The sequence below is a fragment of the Betta splendens genome, chromosome 19, assembly GCF_900634795.4.
Source record: "Betta splendens chromosome 19, fBetSpl5.4, whole genome shotgun sequence".
Taxonomy (NCBI): domain Eukaryota; kingdom Metazoa; phylum Chordata; class Actinopteri; order Anabantiformes; family Osphronemidae; genus Betta; species Betta splendens.
This window is the reverse complement of record NC_040898.2, coordinates 336,192-354,232: the sequence shown is the minus strand read 5'-3', so window position 1 is coordinate 354,232 and position 18,041 is coordinate 336,192. Positions and strand designations below refer to the sequence as shown.

The following is an 18,041-nucleotide window of genomic DNA, read 5'->3' as shown; positions in this document are numbered from 1 at the left end:
ACGACGATTCTACGACGAAGCGTTGAGACGATGAAAGCGACCGAAAAACGGGGCGAAATAATAATAAGAAGAGGAAAAATAAAGAGCGAAGATATCAATAGTGTGAGAGCTGTTCAGCTCTCCCACTAACGACCCTCACAGTGCTCCCAGGGCACTCCAGATGAGACAGGACCTGATGCTGCAGGTAGATGATGGCGTCATTCACCCCGCTGCCTGGTCGATATGTGAACTGCAGCGGGTTCAGTGTTGAGCTCACCTGGGTGTGGAAGTGACTGAGAACAATATTCTCCATGGCCTTCATCAGGTAGTTAAGGCGATGGGTCTGAAGTGATTCAGCTCCTTAGGATGGGATACTTTAGAACCGGAACCAGACAGGAAGTCCCTCAGAGTACTGGTACACTCTCCAGGCTGAGGCTCATGTTAAATATGGACAGGACCACCTCACAGAGCTGGTCACTCATTGTGTCTCTTCCAGCGTTCACTGTATTGTTTTTCTAGTCTTTATTATAGTTCTTAGGTCTCCATCTATCTAGTCCCGCATACTATAAGCTACAGAAACCATTCAAATATCAAAACGTGCAGCTTTTTAAGACAACGTGGGCTATTACTTTTCTCATTCGTATGTTTCATATTTTTTCCAATTGAAATAAATGAAAACAACTTTTCAAATCCTCTTCAGCTTTGTCTTCTTTAAGCTTTAAGGGGATGGTGCTCTCCCCTTTCTGTTTACTCTGTACACGTCAGACTTTACTGTAAGTACAACTCTCATCACTGTTACCTACAGAAGCTGTCAGATGACAGAGCCATTGTTAGATGTGTATGGGGGGAGGGACGAGCAGGAATACAGAGGGAGTCATCTCTGACCACCTGATCCTTAACATCGGAAAAACAAAGGTACCACAGTTAGTGGTAGATTTCAAGAGGTCCCCTACACCACATCACAGTGAACATCCAGGGCTCAGACAGTGAGACTGTGGACACTGTTAAATACCTGGGTGTTCATCTCAACATTAAACTGGACTGGTCAAACAACACAAACACTCTGTAAAAGAAGGGCCAGAGTGGTCTCCACCGGCTGAGGAGACTGAGGTCCTTTGGTGTAGGCAGACAGCTGCTAAGGACTTTCTATGACACTGTGGTGGCCTCAGTAGTCCTGTATGAAGCTGTGTGCTGTGTGAGGAAGAGACAGGAATAGACTCAACAACCTGCTTCAGCTCTGTCCTGGGGTGCACACTGGAGTCCATGGAGGAGGTGGTGGACAGAAGGATGTTGGTAAACTAACATCCATCATGGAGAACCCCTCCCACCCACAGCACCACACTGTAGGGGCACTGAGCAGCTCTTCAGCACAAGACTGTTACACTATAAAATAGTCTTTAAGTAGTCATAATTTATCATTCTAAAACAAAAATAGTGCTATTAAAGCAAATTATTTAGATTAAGCCCTTTCAAAATAAGAAGGAGCGCAACCCAGGTACAGCAACAGTGGTGAGGAAAAACTCCCTCTCTAACGAGGAAGAAACCTCCAGCAGAACCAGACTGGATGTGGGTGGCCACAACAGAGCACAGGCAGGATGGTTGGACCAGGGACTGGATACAGGCAGGATGGTTGGATCTGCAGCTGCCCATCACAGACACCAAACTTTGAGTCCTATGATACCTGTAGGTGAGGACAGAGAGGGAGAGAGAGTGGGGGGAGAGAGAGAGAGAGAGAGAGAGAGAGGAGAGAAGCACAACTACTGGAGAGAAAGAGACAAGGTTAGTTAAACATGGGACAATGATGGAAGGTTATTGGACAGAGGAGGTAGAAGGAAACAGAGGAGCTCAGTGTATAAATTAAGTCCCCCAGCAGTCTATGTCTATTGCAGCTTAACTAAGAGATGGTTCCTGTGACTAACAATAATTGCCAGTGACCTGAACCATCTCTAACTATAAGCTTTATCAAAAAGGAAGGTTTTAAGCCTAATCTTAAAGGTGGAGAGTGTGTCAGCTTCTCGAACCTGAAGAGGGAGCTGGTTGCAGAGGAGAGGAGCTTGGTAGCTAAGAGCTCTGCCCCCTGTTCTACAGTTAAACACTCTAGGAACCACAAGTAGCCCAGCGCTCTGAGAACGAAGTGTTCTGCTGGGAGCATAAGGAACTATGAGGTCTTTAAGTTAAGAAGGAGCTTTATCATTTAGTACTGTGTAGGTGAGTAGGAGAATTTTACAGGCAGCCAGTGCAGAGAAGCTAATGTAGGAGAAATGTGATCTCTCTTTCTAAGTCCTGTCAGAACTCTGGCTGCAGCATTTTGAATAAGCTGTAGGCTTTTTAAGGAGCTGTTACGACATCCTATGAGTAAGGAGTTACAGTAGTCCAGCCTAGAGGTAACAAATGCATGGATCAGTTTCTCTGCATCGCTCTGAGAGAGGATGCTTCTGATTTTAACTATATTTCTAAGGTGGAAGTAGGCGGTTCTGGAGATTTGTTTAATGTATGATGTAAAAGAGAGATCCTGGTCAAAGATGACACCAAGGTTCCTCACAGTAGAATCTGAAGCTAATGTTATGTCATCCAGGGTGGCTATCTGACTCAATAGTGTCTCTCTCAGATTTTTAGGTCCAACAATAAGAATCTCAGTTTTATCTGAGTTTAGTTGAAGGAAGTTTTGGGACATCCAGGATTTGATGTCTTTTAAACAACCCTGAATTTTGACTAGTTCCATTTCCGTTCCATTTCATTTGGTTCCAAGGACATATATAGCTGAGTATCATCTGCATAAAAATGAAAATTAATAGAATGCTTTCTAATAATCTCACCTAGAGGAGTGTGGTGGAAATTTTACATAAAGAAGTAGATGAGAGAGTTGTCCTTTTGTGTGATTTATTGAAATAATAAAGAAAGGATAAAATAAAAATAATGGGGAAAGCAAATCAAAAAAAAAAAGCATGGATGTTGATCGTGCACATCAACAAACCAAAAACCAGCTGGGGAGATCAGTGCACACACCACGAAGGTGTGATGCAAAGAGCCCACGATCCTCAAGTTGCTTCTGCCTTTTAACCCCTGTCTCTGGCTCTGGTGGAATGTCTCTCTGCAGCAATGGAATTGTTTGCGCCACCTTATCTCGCTGTGAGTGAGAATGTTTGCTTTCTCACTTCTCCATCGTCATGTCTTGTTATCCAAAGGAAGGAACACCGAGCTTCCAAGACAAGATGCATTCGCTTTTACAGCCTTGGGTCTGGTGGGGAGTCAGATAGGATGGAGCCAGAGTCCGGGTGTAAAAGACAAACATATATCATAAATTATTAGTCAGTCAAATGGAACATCAGATGTTTAGACTTGATGTACGTCAGGGCACAAGAGATTAGTTGTTTGTGTAAGAATGTTCAGTATTGCATCTAACCAGCACATGTCGACTGTGTTGGATAAGAAATAGCACAAAGGCAAAATTTTTCCATTACATTCCCCCCTTTTGATTACACATTAATCAAACACTAAAGTAATAAAATTTTCAAACATTGCATTTTGTAGTAACAGCCCTTACAAATGAAACAGTAAGTGTATTAAGTCAAAATTCAAAAATACACCTTCACATAAAATGCAAGTAACTTAGGGATAAAAGGTTGTGAGCTGTTTTTGGTGGGTAGTTAAACAAGAATAACCTCTGTATGAGCATGTGAAGAAAATAAGCCCATAATCATATTTGTATCAGATTATATTTTGTGATCAGATAGCCTAAGACCATCGTCAAAGTCATTAAGTGAATTAGAGTTGGGGTTTTTGAACATAGTGCATTGTGTCATTTGATACGAGAGTGTTGCTGAGGTCGCACGCATGATGAGACCTCTAACCAGTGGGAGAACCTTCAGATCTTTAATTGTACATTTGCGTCTAGAGCGAATAGGAGATTCAGGGATTTAACCAGAATGATGATGCATATTTCCGCTTGTGTTGTCTTTCATCTGTAGATGAAGGATAAAAATTCTTTGTAGCAGTGAATAAAGTGATTGTGAGCAAATTAAACACAAAGTCAACTTCAGGATATTTAAACTCAGTGTTGTGAATTATGTGAAATTTTCTCATTCAAAAGTTGTGTGTAAAGTTACATAGAAACATCATATGATAAAGGCAATAATTCATGTAACATAAAATGAAGTCTAACACAACAAGGTTACAATTGATGTCTCGTAACAATCTGCTTCGTCCTGTTGAACAGTAGCGTTAGATTGTTTCCAACCTGTGTGTTGAAGTATTGACAGTTCGTTGGGGTTCTTCAGGTTGTGATCAGCTGATAACAGACACTTGGGATTCGTTATCACCGCCAGGTTTCCTCCCAATGTCGTCTGAGTCACTGTCACTCCCCTGATGTGAAGAGTCTACACGTCGTCCAGCGTCGGCAACTCAAGGCTGCTCGTGTGTGTGTTTTCTCAGGAGCGTGTGTGTAGATGTATGGTCTGATAGTGTGATTCACCGACGCAGCTTCAGGCGGCGCTTGGCTCACACCTTTAGCTGAACGGTCAACGCAGCCTCGCCTCAGTGCGTGTGTGAGCACAGCGAGTGTCGTCCTTCTCAATTCTTTTCTTTAGTGGTGAATTCTCTGTGAGATGTAGATGGAGGGTCGTCTGTCGGATCCGGGACCTTCCTGGATGGAGTGGATCCAAGTCGCTCTCTCTGTCATCTTTACAGCCGCGTGGGTCGTCAGAAGGACCTAGAAGGGGCCTCGCCACCGTTTGGAGTCCCAAAGCTTCCTCCTGAACTCCTTAACGATTGCCCAGTGCCCCGGTTGGATGGTGCAGTGGTCCTGTCGCCTGTTTTCACCTGTTGGAAATCTGAATTGTGGGGAAAAAGTGTTTGGGCGGCACGGCTTGTCATCAGGCCCATACCAGACTCCATGGCTACAGGTGGAACCATTCGTCAGCCAGAGTCTGCGTTCCTGTGAGGTACAAAATGTTTAAAGCACAGGGAGAGAGGAAGGAAAGGATAGAGAGAGTTGGAGAGAGGAAACAAGGATGAGGAGAGGGGGGGGTTGTTGGGCAGCGACCTTCGCAGCAGCGTCTGCAGCTTCATGTTGGCAGAAACAAAGTCATCACTGAGGGTGTGAGTGGGACAGTTACAAACAGCATTAGCTATAGGCAGCAGGACAGCGTCCAGCAAAGCAGAACCTAATCATGATGTGAGATAGGTTTGCAATCAGACTTCAAAAGCTTCCTATGCTTCCACAGAGCATCTGTAGAGTCTGTGTAGATGGTAACAGACTTTCCTTCTGCTAGTTTACTAGCTTCAGTCAATACGATCAACTCTGCAGCCTGAGCAGAGTAGTGTCTTAGCAAAGCGCCAGACTTCAAGACGACCTCTTGATAGTAACGTTCAGCATGTTGAGCAAGGTGGTGTTGTATCTAAGCCATCGGGCTGTAGAAAGATGTGATGTTTTTCAAAAGAATCAAAGACACAGTATGAGGACAAAAGAACAGAAGTCGTACAACCTGATTTCTCATCCACTGTTTGAGTGAAAGGTCGCGTAGGGTCAGATCAGGAAGACCCAAAGTAGGAGCCTGAAGAGCAAGCATGAGGTCAGTGAACGTTGTTCAGCCTCAGACGTCCACGTGAGACAAGAAGTGGACGATGAAGACGTCTGCATCAGAACCCTGAGTGGGGCCTCAGAGACAGTAAAGTTAGGAACGAAATTCCTACAATAAGAACAAAGACCTAGAAAAGACATCAGCTGTTTTTTACGTGCACGGTTTAGGCAAGTTTCAAATTGCTTCAACTCTGTTGGGTGAGATGGATTTGCCATCAGCTGTAATTACAATGACCCAGAAAATAACATTTGTCTGAATAAACTGTAATTTAGACAGGCTCTCTTTGTGGCCTGTAGCATCCAATGTTTCTGTAGCTTAGTGGTGACTGCAGTAACGCCATCTATGGCTTCCTTTAAGAGGGTGTGGTGGAAATTTTGCAATAAAGGCAGATGAGAGAGTTGTCCTTTTGTGCGATTTATTGAAATAATAAAGAAAATAAAAATAATGGGGAAAGCAAATAAAAAGCATGGATGTTGATCGTGCACATCAACAAACCAAAAACCAGCTGGGGAGATCATTGCACACACCACGAAGGTGTGTTGCAAAGAGCCCACGATCCTCAAGTTGCTTCTGCCTTTTAGCTTCTCTGTCCGACTAGGGTGGAATGTCTTTCTAACCCAATCAAATTACATGCACCATCTTCTCCCTGTCGCAGTGTGTGTGAAGATTTTCACTTTCTCACACCTGCATCGCTGACATCCAACTATCTGTGAGAAAGGAGGACCTAGTCTCAACAGACAGAGACACAACTCCCCGACCTTGGGTTTGGGAGCTAGAGTTGAGAGTCTTTCTGGCAGAGACAACCATTGAACAATCTAGGTGAAATGTCAAATGCATACAGTAAGACAAAACATAAGATATTAATTGCAGAACATAAGTCATAAATCATATAATAACTGCATAGAAGTAAGGAAGACACATAGAAATAAGGAAGAGACAATTTTTCCCATAACAGAGGGTGTTGTTGTTTACATGATCTGTGGTCAGATCTAGGTGTGATGACCACTGGTTCACATCCTCTGATCAAACCTACATCACGTCTGTGTGTGAGCCACAGGGAAGCAGTGCTTCCTGTGAGGCTGAGTGTTGGGTCAGAGCGTCCTCTGAAAAATAAAAGCAAAAACAAAAGCATGTAATGTGGGTGAATACGTCACATGGGGTCAGAAGTCGTTCACCAGTCTCCACCCCGTTGACATCTGTTCACGAAAGGACCCACGTCCTGCGTCTGTCTCCATCATGTTTTCACAGAGGGACGTGTGGAACTGTAGAATAAAAATCAAAAATCTTTTTGTTCGTTAGTAAGAGAAATCGCAAGCGCAGACCTGTGTTCATCCCAAAAGAGGGAAGTTGAGGTCAGTTTGTCAGTGTGTGTGTGAAATCATAAACAAGCTGTGATGCAGCCTGTGTGAGGGCCTCAGTTACAGCCCCCCCTCAGCAGCCAATGATAAGAGCACAGCTGAGCTGAAGTTAACACCAACAAAAGAGGGATTATTTAGAATGTCTGTAGACGTGACCTGCACTCCGTCTGGAGTGGAAATCAATCAAATACCTAAACTACACACGATCTCTTCCTAAAAATTTAACTGGGCACAAGTTTGAAAGCAAAAATGAATGTTAAGGTGTCTTGCTGTCAGATGTTGCACAAGACAGTGAAAGAGTAAGTTTTTCTTTAATAGTCTGGTACGTACAGTCATTATTATTACTTCTCTCTAATAGTCGTCTTCCCTTTAATAGTCATTAATAGTCTGTTTCAGTCAGTCTCAGTCTTCCTATAGTCTGTTTTGTTTTCCTACAGTCTGTTTTGTTTTTCCTACAGTCTGGCCAGACAAACCTATAGTGTGCACAAATATTTTTAGAAACATGAAGGATTTTATTACTGAATTTGTTGCAAGTTAAAATAGTTTGAACCCATCAGACTGTAAAGTCATGCAGCAGTTGTCATTTAGCTGTTTGTCATCATTTGAAAATCACTCTGTGGGATTTTTTTAAGCAAAAAGCGATTCTTCATTGCGAGCAGATAAGCATGAACATGAATTTGAGCGTGTATCAGCTGTAAGCGTGTTTCTTCGTTGCGTGTATGAATGTGTGTGTGTTTGTGGTACCGTCTTGTACGTCACGTGAAAAGGAACCGTCACCTTCCTCCTTCCCCAACCATCAGTCTCATGTGAGCGCCAGCGGGTGAAGCCTTTCGATGGGACAGTTGTTCCTCGATGACAGACCTTTCCTGGATCCTCACATGCAGCTCTATTGGGCCGATCACGTCTGAAGCCTCTCCTGTTGTTTCAACCAATGTCTGTGTCAGAGCACGTCTCCTCTGCTGTTGCTCTGTCCTTGTTTTCCTTTGCTGATTGTCATAAGCAGGTGTCTGTCAGACACACACGCTTGTAGTAGCTGGTTCATCTGATGAGCCCAGAACGTGATGGCTGCAGACGTTGTGCAGTCTGTGAGGCGTCCTTGCTGTGGTCTGTGTCCTCCAGCTGCTGTGGTGTCAGAGCTTCCACCCTGTTCTGGTTGTTGATCAGGCGCTTCTTCTCCTTCGGTTCTTCTGCTGATGGTGGGAAAGGAGTCCAGATCCGGATTTACCCTCATCGCGCTCGGTTCTGCATTAGAATAGAGAGCAGAAACAATGGGAGCATTTGCTCTTGTGTGTGTGTGTGGTGTATGTGTACGTGTGTGTGTGGCAGAGTGCAAACAATTCTTCCCCAGAGTTGTTATCTCCTTTTTTTTTTCTGTTACTCTCATCTCTCTTTTGTTTCTTTTAGGGCTTTAGTTTTGATAGTTTTGCTTTTTCAAATCTCATCTTTTGTATCTAACTTTTCTTTTTAAGGTGCATATGTCTTTTACACTAAGTGATTCTCCTTTTGAACCCATAACCAGTTTCCCACTCGTGGAAACATGAAACGCACTAATAACCATATTTACTTTTTTGTGTTCCGGCCGGAACCTTTTTTCGAAATTTCTCTTCCACGGACGTCTCCGTAGAAAGGGAACCGCTCAGATCAGTGACAGGGTTCTCGGAAGTGGTCCCTCACCGTCAGGCCCCTCTAAGACCCGGGTCCCTCGTATCTCAAAAACACTTCCCCCTGCAAACGCGCTCCGTCTTACAGAAGCCGTCTTTTATTTCCTGTCCACACCCTTTGGACTGCGCTCAGATCTGCACACTGGTCTGTATCCTCAGTACAGACAAAACAAGCTCGGTCCCACGTGCCAACCCTTAGCAACCACCGTCTCGGCCACCAGGGCAGACTTTGACCTGATTAATTTTTACCCGAATATTAGAATTAGAATTAGAATTAAATTTTTTTTTCCTAATATTATATTTTGTACGTTTTCAGCCAACTAGTCGTGTTAGAAATATTTTTGTCTCTAGTCCTAATTATGTTTTCTTTTGTCGTTGTATGTTTTAGTCTAGTAGGGGATGTTTTAGAATTAATTGTTATTTGCCTTACTTTCCCTAAACCAAATGATCAGAGCCAAGTAAACCGGAATACCTGAAACCAATTTCAAACCCGTTTTCTTTTTTTTTTTTTTTCTTCGATAAGTCGCAACAAAACGGAATCTCTCTCACCGGGCCGAGTAGAAGTTGGATTTTGTGTTCGTTGGATCTCGTCAGAGGCGATCCAGACGGGTGAGCAGTCCTCCCACTCAGAACAGCTGTAGAGGTTTGGAGGCTGAGCGACCCTAGTCTTCAGGACTATCGTCCCTGATCACACCGTCCAGACGACCTGCAGCGGATCCTGTTCGTAGACGCCAATTTCTGTGGTGGAAATTTTCCATAAAGAAGTAGATGAGAGAGTTGTCCTTTTGTGTGATTTATTGAAATAATAAAGAAAGGATAAAATAAAAATAATGGGGAAAGCAAATTAAAAAAAAAAGCATGGATGTTGATCGTGCACATCAACAAACCAAAACCAGCTGGGGAGATCAGTGCACACACCACGAAGGTGTGATGCAAAGAGCCCACGATCCTCAAGTTGCTTCTGCCTTTTAACCCCTGTCTCTGGCTCTGGTGGAATGTCTCTCTGCAGCAATGGAATTGTTTGCGCCACCTTATCTCGCTGTGAGTGAGAATTTTTGCTTTCTCACTTCTCCATCGTCATGTCTTGTTATCCAAAGGAAGGAACACCGAGCTTCCAAGACAAGATGCATTCGCTTTTACAGCCTTGGGTCTGGTGGGGAGTCAGATAGGATGGAGCCAGAGTCCGGGTGTAAAAGACAAACATATATCATAAATTATTAGTCAGTCAAATGGAACATCAGATGTTTAGACTTGATGTACGTCAGGGCACAAGAGATTAGTTGTTTGTGTAAGAATGTTCAGTATTGCATCTAACCAGCACATGTCGACTGTGTTGGATAAGAAATAGCACAAAGGCAAAATTTTTCCATTACAGGAGACATGTATAGGCTAAACAGAATTTGACCCAGCACAAAACCCTGTGGAACTCCATAGCTAATCCTTGTGCATGTGGAGAATTCATCATTAACATGAACAAACTGGAATCTGTTCAACAAATAGGATTTAAACCATCCCAATGCTGTTCCTTTAATCCCGATTCTATGTTCTAGTGTCTGTAATAGAATGTTATGATCAATTGTATCAAATGCAGCACTAAGATCTAACAGGACAAGGACAGAAACTAGACCATTGTCCGAAGCTAATAGAAGATCATTAGTGACTCTAACCAGAGCTGTTTCTGTGCTATGATGTTTTCTAAATCCTGACTGAAAATCTTTGTACAGGTTATTCCCACTCAGGTGGTCAGATAATTGTTTAGCCACGATTTTTTCCAGAATCTTGGAAATAAAGGGTAAATTTGAAATGGGCCTATAGTTGGCTAGTTGTCCAGGGTCAAGGGTTGGTTTTTTTCAATAGAGGTTTGACCACAGCCACCTTAAAAGCCTGTGGTACATAGCCTAAATGTAAAGATTGGTTGATTTGATTTAATATGGACGAGCTGATTAAAGGTAGAACTCTTTGAGTAATCTGGTTGGGATTGGATCTAAAAGACAAGTGGAAGACTTGGAAGAGTTGATTATTGAGGTTAACTCCATATGAGTTATGGGGAAGAAGCTGTCTAGGTAAGACAGAGAATTTAATAAATTTAAAGTTGATGGATCTAGACAGTGCTTTCTGTCATTTGGAAGAAATCGCTGCTGAATGTTTTTTCTAATGATGATAATTTTATTAGAAAAGTAGTTCATAAAGTCATTGCTGCTGAGATTTAAGGGGATAGCAGACTCAATACAACTATGACTCTTTGTCAGCCTGGCTACTGTGCTGAAAAGAAACCTGGGGTTGTTTTTGTTTTTCTCAATTAGGGAGGAATAATATGTTTTTCTAGCAGCACAAAGTGCTTTTTTATATTTCATTAGACTGTCCTTTCATGCAATGCAGTTTACATTTATTTTGTTGGAACGCCACTGTCTTTCTAGTTGTCTAGTCCTTTGCTTTAGGCTGTGGATCTCTGAGTTATACCACGGAGCTAACCTCCTCTGATTCACTGTCTTTTTCTTCAGAGGAGCCACTGTGTCTAACATTGTACGTAGAGAAGCTGCAGCATCATCCACAAGACAGTCAACCTGGCAACAGCGTTGTCAGATAAACATCTGCTATGGTAACATTTCTTTCCAGCTGTTATAGGGTCAGTTGTGCTAAATTCAAAAGTTAATAAGAAATGGTCAGATAACAGAGGGTTTTGGGGAAGAACTATTAAATTATCAATTTCAACCCCATATGTCAGGACAAGATCGAGGGTGTGGTTAAAACGATGAGTGGGTTCATTTACCTGCTGTGTAAAACCAATAGTGTCTATTAAGGAGTTAAAAGCAGTGCTGAGACAGTTGCTGTCAACATCTACATGAAATTTAAAGTCTCCCACTACAATGACTTTATCTGTGTTAAGAACTAAGTCAGATAAGAATTCAGAGAATTCAGTTAAGAACCCCGAATATGGAGCAGGAGGACGGTAAACAATACAAAACACAACTGGCTTCTGAGTTTTAGAGTCTGGGTGAGAAAGGCTCAGAGTGAGGCTCTCAAATGAGTTATAACTATGTTTAGGTTTAGGAGTAATTAATAAATCTGATTTATAAATTGCTGCTACTCCTCCACCTCTACCTGTACTTCTTGGAACATGATAGTTGATGTGACTTTTTGGAGTCGACTCATTTAAAGTAACATATTCATCCTACTGCAGCCAGGTTTCAGTGAGACAGAACAGATCTATGTGATGGTCACTTATCAAGTCATTTATTAAAAAGGATTTATGAGAGAGATCTGATATTTAATAAACCACACTTTATTAGCTTACTGTTACTTTGTTCTGAAGAGGAACTGTTTTGATGTTTATTAAATTCTGGTAAGTCACTCCTCTTTGATTTGTGTGTGACTTGTATAGTTTAGGTGGTCGAGAAGCAGACACAGTCTCTATGCGATAACTAAGACTAAGAGTGGGTGGCGGCGGTAGAGAACGTGCAGAGAGGCGTGTAAGACTGCGACTCTGCGTCCTGGGCTCCACTCTGAGTTGTCACGGAGTAGGAATGCCTACTCATGGCCATGTTACAAGAGAGCAGAGAGGCTCCGTTCAACGTGGGATGGACGCCGTCTCTTCTAATCAGCCCAGGTTTTCCCCAAAAAGTGCTCCAATTAGCCACAAAGCCCACCTCGTTTGCAGGACACCACCTAGACAACCAGCGGTGGAGCGATGACAGCCGGCTATACATGTCATCGCTGGTCACATTGGGGAGGGGTCCAGAGAAAACTACGGAGTCCGACACTGAGTTTATGGGGCTAAAGTAACTACAGTTCGTTAAAGTGACTGTTAACCTGGTAGATTGGAACTAAACAATAAATAAAGCACTAAATGGGACTTAGGCCTGGATGATGGTGACTCTGAGCATGTACGCAGCAAACAACACTAAACCTGGTTCTGATTTGTAGTGACTGGAATGGATTTTGTAAAGAAGCCAGAAGTTTGAAACAGCAGAGCTCATTATATTAAACTGTAGGAAGCACAGATCAGAGAGGAGGAAGCGATCAGTATGGGATGAAAGACAAGAAGCCTAATACACAATGAGAAGAGAAGAACTGGGGTGTGTTCCTGAAAGCAGGGTTGATTAACCTTCTGCTAAACCCTGAACTCTGGGTTGATTAACCCAGAATCTGCTTACCCTGAGTATGTCAGTTCCAAAATACCTGATAAGAGTTAGGTTAATCTACCTCCTGTCGGTAACCCAGAGTTAACACACATGCACGGCGTGTATATATAAGGACATTGTCAATGGATTCCCGAATTCACGAGTCACCATGGAAATCCGAAGCGACACTATAATGGCAGCGTATTTCAACGGAGTTGGAGGTTTTAATGCAGAGAATGAAGAGTTTAAGCCGATTATTAATAGAAAAAGCAACACAGCTGCATCGGCGAAGGAAAAAAAAAGAAAAAAAAGTAAATGGAGTTTATTTAATTACCGTTATGTTGCCCTCTCCTCTTTTATTGTAAAGGAAAATTGAACATAACTCTTTCACCCATACAGTATGGCCCATACAGTTACAGTATGAAATGGTAGTTTTGAATACTAATAAACCCTAAACTATACAGTAAAAATACACGAATCTTTGTGGGGTGATAGTACACATCTAGCAGAAATAGGAGAAAGTGGTTTGGGCCTGGAACTATGCACCAAAGTCAAGTTATTGATCATTAAAGTTGACTATATGGCCCATACAGTTACAGTATGACTTGGTAGTTTTGAATACTAATAAATCCTAAACTATACAGTAAAAATACACGAATCTTTGTGGGGTGATAGTACATCACTAGTAGAACAAGGGGAAAGTAGTCTGGGCCTGGGACTATGCACCAACGTCAACTTATTAATCATCGAATTTGACTGTATTACAGTGTGACATAGTACTTTCAAGTACTGCTAAATCCTAAACTATACAGTAAAAATACACAAATCTTTGTGTGGTGATAGTACATCTCTTGTAGAACAAGGGGAAAGTGGTCTGGGCATGGAACTATGCAACAACGTCAAGTTATTGATCATTAAAGTTGATTATACGGCCTATACAGTTACAGTATGACATGGTAGTTTTGAATACTAATAAATCCTAAACTATACAGTAAAAATACACAGATATTTGTGTGGTGATAGTACACCTCGAGTAGAACAAAGGGAAAGTGGTTTGGGCCTGGAACTATGCACCAAAGCCAAGTTATTAATCATCAAAGTTGACTGTATTACAGTATGACATAGTACTTTCTAATACTAATAAATCCTAAACTATACAGTAAAAATACACTGATTTTGTGTGGTGATAGTACACCTCTAGTAGATCAGGGGGAAAGTGGTCTGAGCCTGGAACTATGCACCAAAGTTAAGTTATTAATTATAAAAGTTTTACAGTATGACATGGTATTTTTAACTACTAATAAATGCTTAATTTTACAGTAAAAGTACACAGATCTTCATTAGGCGACAGTTTTTCTATATATGCAATATTTTGTTTCGTAGTTTTCCATATTTTGAACAGACCGACGTCTCGCTATGAAAAGAGGAAGTCGCGACGAGCCTGTTTTGTGCTCTGCTGTAAAGCGCGTAATACGGGCGCAAGACGTTTTTGAAGCGCGGCTGGCTGAACGACGGATGAACGAACGACGGCTCACTTGACCGCAGTTCAGTAACCTCCGAAACGAACTTACCCCGAAACGACCTTACGACCTGCTCCGGGGCAGGTTATGTTCAGAGAGTAAGTTGCTATTGTTACATACATACCCTGAAAGTTACCTCCGTTTTTGGAACCGAAAGCTGAGGTTAATCACTAACTTACCCTCAAACTTACCTGGGTTTGTCACATAAACCGCTTTCTGGAACACACCCCCGGACAGTTGTTTTACTGAGTTAAGATGTAGGGAGAAGCAACCAGAAGATGGCAGCAAAGCAAAGCTAAAACGCCAAAGAAGAAGACGAAGAAGAGCACGTCACATCATAACACGGAGCTAGCTAAGCTAAATGTTGCCCGTAACCATGAACGGTTGTAGTCCGCGGCTCAGCGTAGAGTTCTGAGGGAAACAATGATTTCAGTGAGCTACATTCTGTTGTGTGGACAGTTGCTTCTGCTACTGACTGTCATTCTGCTCCAATGTCTGGAAGGGATACACTCTCAGAACTCCACGACAACGGAAAGTCCTACTTCTGCGAACCAGGGAGCTACTTCCCTTCCGTTCAGCGAGCAGCCGTCGGAGGCTGTGAAGCTGGAGAACAGCTCTGAGTCCGAGCCCTACGAGTACAGACCCCCGTCACCGGTCGTCCTCTGCAGCTACCTGTAAGGAGCTCGTAGCACTACAATGGGCTGTGCTTGTCGTGTTAGCGTCGTTAAGCTTACGAGCTAGCTAGCTTATAGCTATCGAACATTTACGTTTATTCTTCTGTCTGTTTGTGTCATGGTGCCTGTGATGTTAAATACAGCCCAGAGGAGTTCCTCTACTGCCAGGAGCCCCTGGACCACGCAGGCAACCACAGCGCCTTCGTGGAGGCAGGCCACGGCTGTGTGGGGGTGAGTGTCCAGTTTGAGCTTGTAACGGATGTGATGTTGATGTCACATCACTTACAGTGTTTCTCCCTGCAGTGGGGGGGGCAGACGCAGAAGGAGGTCAACCACACGCCAGTCATGTGCGCTGCACTTGATGACATAGAGTGTGCTGGGCCCAGGGAGTTTCTCAGAGGAAGTGTACCCTGCATCAAGTAAGGACTGTATGAGCGATCCTTCACTCATCAGCTGGTCAAAAGAGCACGTCACTGATATGGTGACGTCATCTCAGATCTTTGACAAAACACTGACTTCTCAATTTGATTTACCTGAAAACATTAATAACGCAACAAATAATCATGGCCTGGACTGTCAGCATCCATACATTTTTTTAAGCTGTATTTTTACAGCTGTTTGTAATCAAGGCCTGTAGTTTGCATTACATCTGCTTCCGCAATAAACATGGACCGGAAAAGCCAAAGTTTTAATTACTGTCTTAGGTGAATTGGACACTTCGTTCAGCTGCTGAAGCTGCAGCATTAATGACTATCAGCACACGTTTTCTACAAACCTTCTAACTAATGTTTCCTACATGACGGAGATGTGACAGCTGAGGGGGAATGCAGCCTTTTTACCATCCCTGCTGTTCCAGCTTAGTGACAGCTTTGCAGCAACTGTCTCTGGTTTGACCGGAGGCGTCTGTGAGCTTCTCCTAGTGCTGGCGAATGACTGTGCGACATTAAACACTAACAAAAACAAAGTGACTGTTATACATGGTTGTACAGTATGTAGACACACACTTGCAACGCTACGCTTTATCTGAGTCAGTGCAAACATGAGAGAATATCAGTGTAAATAACTTTTAGATCATGACACATGTTTTCATGACACAGCATGTTTAGTAAAAAATGTTCAGAAATGTACCACTGATCCAGATCATCCAGGTGACTTCTGTGCTGTGCTATTCCACCACTAGATGGCGATGTTCTATACAAGTGTATGTGTACAGAGCTGGATGCAGTAAGAGCACACTATCCGTATGTTTGGTGGTGTGTTTCATGCTATCCACACTCATCAGAACTGCAAGTGTGTATGTTTAAATTGAGTATACAGGCTTTATAAATGTTATCCCTGTTTTGGTTTTGCACAGATATACCGGACACTACTTCATCACCACGCTGCTGTACTCCTTTTTCCTGGGCTGCTTTGGGGTCGACCGATTCTGCCTGGGCCACACCGGCACTGCTGTGGGGAAGTTGCTCACACTGGGAGGCCTCGGGATCTGGTGGTTCGTGGACCTGATTCTCCTCATCACTGGAGGCCTGATGCCCAGTGATTACAGCAACTGGTGCACCTACTACTGACACCATAGTGACTGTACGATAAGGCTTCACAACAGGCACCAGTTTATCACAAATAGATCAAGTATAAGCGTAAGCCACGAGAACTGACAGGTAATTGGATGTGTATCCTGCACAGTCAGCACTAAGTGGACTCACATGGCAAAGTCGCTATGTTTCACTCCTCATCCTCTACAACAGGAAAGAAAGCCAGTGTGCTCGTTACCATAGTAACTAAATGATGAATGGAATAGTAACTGATAAATTTATAAGAACACATTATTGTTACTATGAAATATGAAACCACAAATTAACTCCACCAATTTGCTTGGAGGCCACCACTGTACATCCCCTGGTAATATTGCAGCATGTCTGACTTTACTTGCTGACCAAGAAACTTGGAGCACTCGCTTTTAAAAAAAAAACTGCCTCTAGCTGACCCTGCTGCTCTCTGTGTTTTAGATGTGAACCTGCTGTGGTGATGATTTACTCCTTTTTACTCAGCTTCTGCTTTTCTTCCTAAAGCCCCATATTTAAAAAGTCACATTTACTTTGTTGTGTTGTTCAGGCTGAGCAAGATTCATTAGCTGACGGTCCATTAACCCACCTGTCAATCAGCTACAGCAGTACTTTCAGCAGTCTATGCCTTTTTAGGTGGCAAGACATTTTTCTATTTAATTCCTACTATGACAGTGTCAGTGATAGACACCAGAGTGTTTATTCTTCTTAAGTTTAATGTAATTTTTTTCTTTCAAATCTGTTTTTTAATAATTTCTTCTCATTATAATAAATCAGGGGTCTCAAATCGATTCTGTTGAGGGCCACTATCCCTGCTGGTTTTCCAGCTCTCTTTGCTGATTACTTTAAACAGGTGTGTCAGTTGTCCTTTCCAGCTTGTCATTGACTGAACACACCTGGTCAAGGTAATCAGTAGGCGCCGGGGTAGGGAAAGTTGGAAACAGCGGCCCACGACGGAATTGGTTTGAGACCCTTGGTGTAAATTATTCTCCGTCTTTCAGAACTTTAATGTTTGCGAGTCTCTTGTACATAGCTTAATATTCAACTGCTTGGTTATGGTGAAATCCATTAAACTATTTATTTTTGTGTTGAATTTAAGGGAGTCCTGTACTACTGGATGTGACATCTCAGCTGATGCCGTTCTTTATCCTGATTGTCCTGCTGTGTCTTTTTGAAGGTTTTCTATCTTGTATTTAGCACATCTGACAGTCCGTAATAAAAATGTTTTTCTTTATTCCTTCTACGTAAACTGAGCTGAATGTTAGACAGGAAACAAGGTGTCAGTGTTTGTCTGTCTTCTTTAACCATTTTTATTATGCTTTTATCTTGTTTACATCCCAAAATGCTATAAAGGAATTATATATTCCTCTTTGCCAAACTCTATAAATTTATGGTCATTAAACCAATTTCATCACATGCCTTTCAGCAATTTGCGCAATCTTTTTTTAAAAATCCATTTCTACTATGAATTACTGCTTTTACCCTACATTAAACAAAGCCCACACAGCTGCTGTTAGTCATCTATTGGTGACCTTGTAAAGACATTCTGTGTAACAACTCCATCTTCTCCATCTTTCCTGGACCAAA

General features: G+C 42.5%; 1 protein-coding gene and 1 long non-coding RNA gene across 4 annotated transcripts; one reads left to right on the top strand and one right to left on the bottom strand.

Annotated features, from left to right (window-relative positions):
- Window positions 1-5,956: 5,956 nt before the first annotated feature.
- On the bottom strand, window positions 5,957-14,513 carry LOC129603387 (uncharacterized). 3 transcript variants are annotated; one of them, XR_008693189.1, is made up of 2 exons: window positions 14,410-14,513; window positions 5,957-9,315 (listed from the first exon to the last, which is right to left on the bottom strand). It is a non-coding gene; the product is annotated as an uncharacterized LOC129603387 (long non-coding RNA). The 3 variants fall into 3 exon arrangements; XR_008693190.1 differs by lacking the exon at window positions 14,410-14,513 and adding an exon at window positions 9,496-9,631; XR_008693188.1 differs by lacking the exon at window positions 14,410-14,513 and adding an exon at window positions 9,465-9,606.
- Window positions 14,502-17,688, top strand: tm2d2 (TM2 domain containing 2). The gene is made up of 4 exons (XM_029134889.3): window positions 14,502-14,892; window positions 15,036-15,123; window positions 15,196-15,311; window positions 16,247-17,688. The coding sequence occupies exons 1-4, from the start codon at window positions 14,642-14,644 to the stop codon at window positions 16,458-16,460; spliced, it is 669 nt and encodes a 222-aa protein (XP_028990722.1). The 5' UTR covers window positions 14,502-14,641; the 3' UTR covers window positions 16,461-17,688.
- The last annotated feature ends 353 nt before the right edge of the window (window positions 17,689-18,041 follow it).

What these genes read in the sequence shown, in the direction of transcription:
- tm2d2 (XM_029134889.3), top strand. Translation starts at nt 14,642, where the DNA reads ATGATTTCAGTGAGCTACATTCTGTTGTGTGGACAGTTGCTTCTGCTA. An exon ending in CAGGCCACGGCTGTGTGGGG is followed by an intron (nt 15,124 to 15,195) that starts GTGAGTGTCCAG and finishes TTCTCCCTGCAG; the next exon opens with TGGGGGGGGCAGACGCAGAA. An exon ending in GGAAGTGTACCCTGCATCAA is followed by an intron (nt 15,312 to 16,246) that starts GTAAGGACTGTA and finishes GGTTTTGCACAG; the next exon opens with ATATACCGGACACTACTTCA.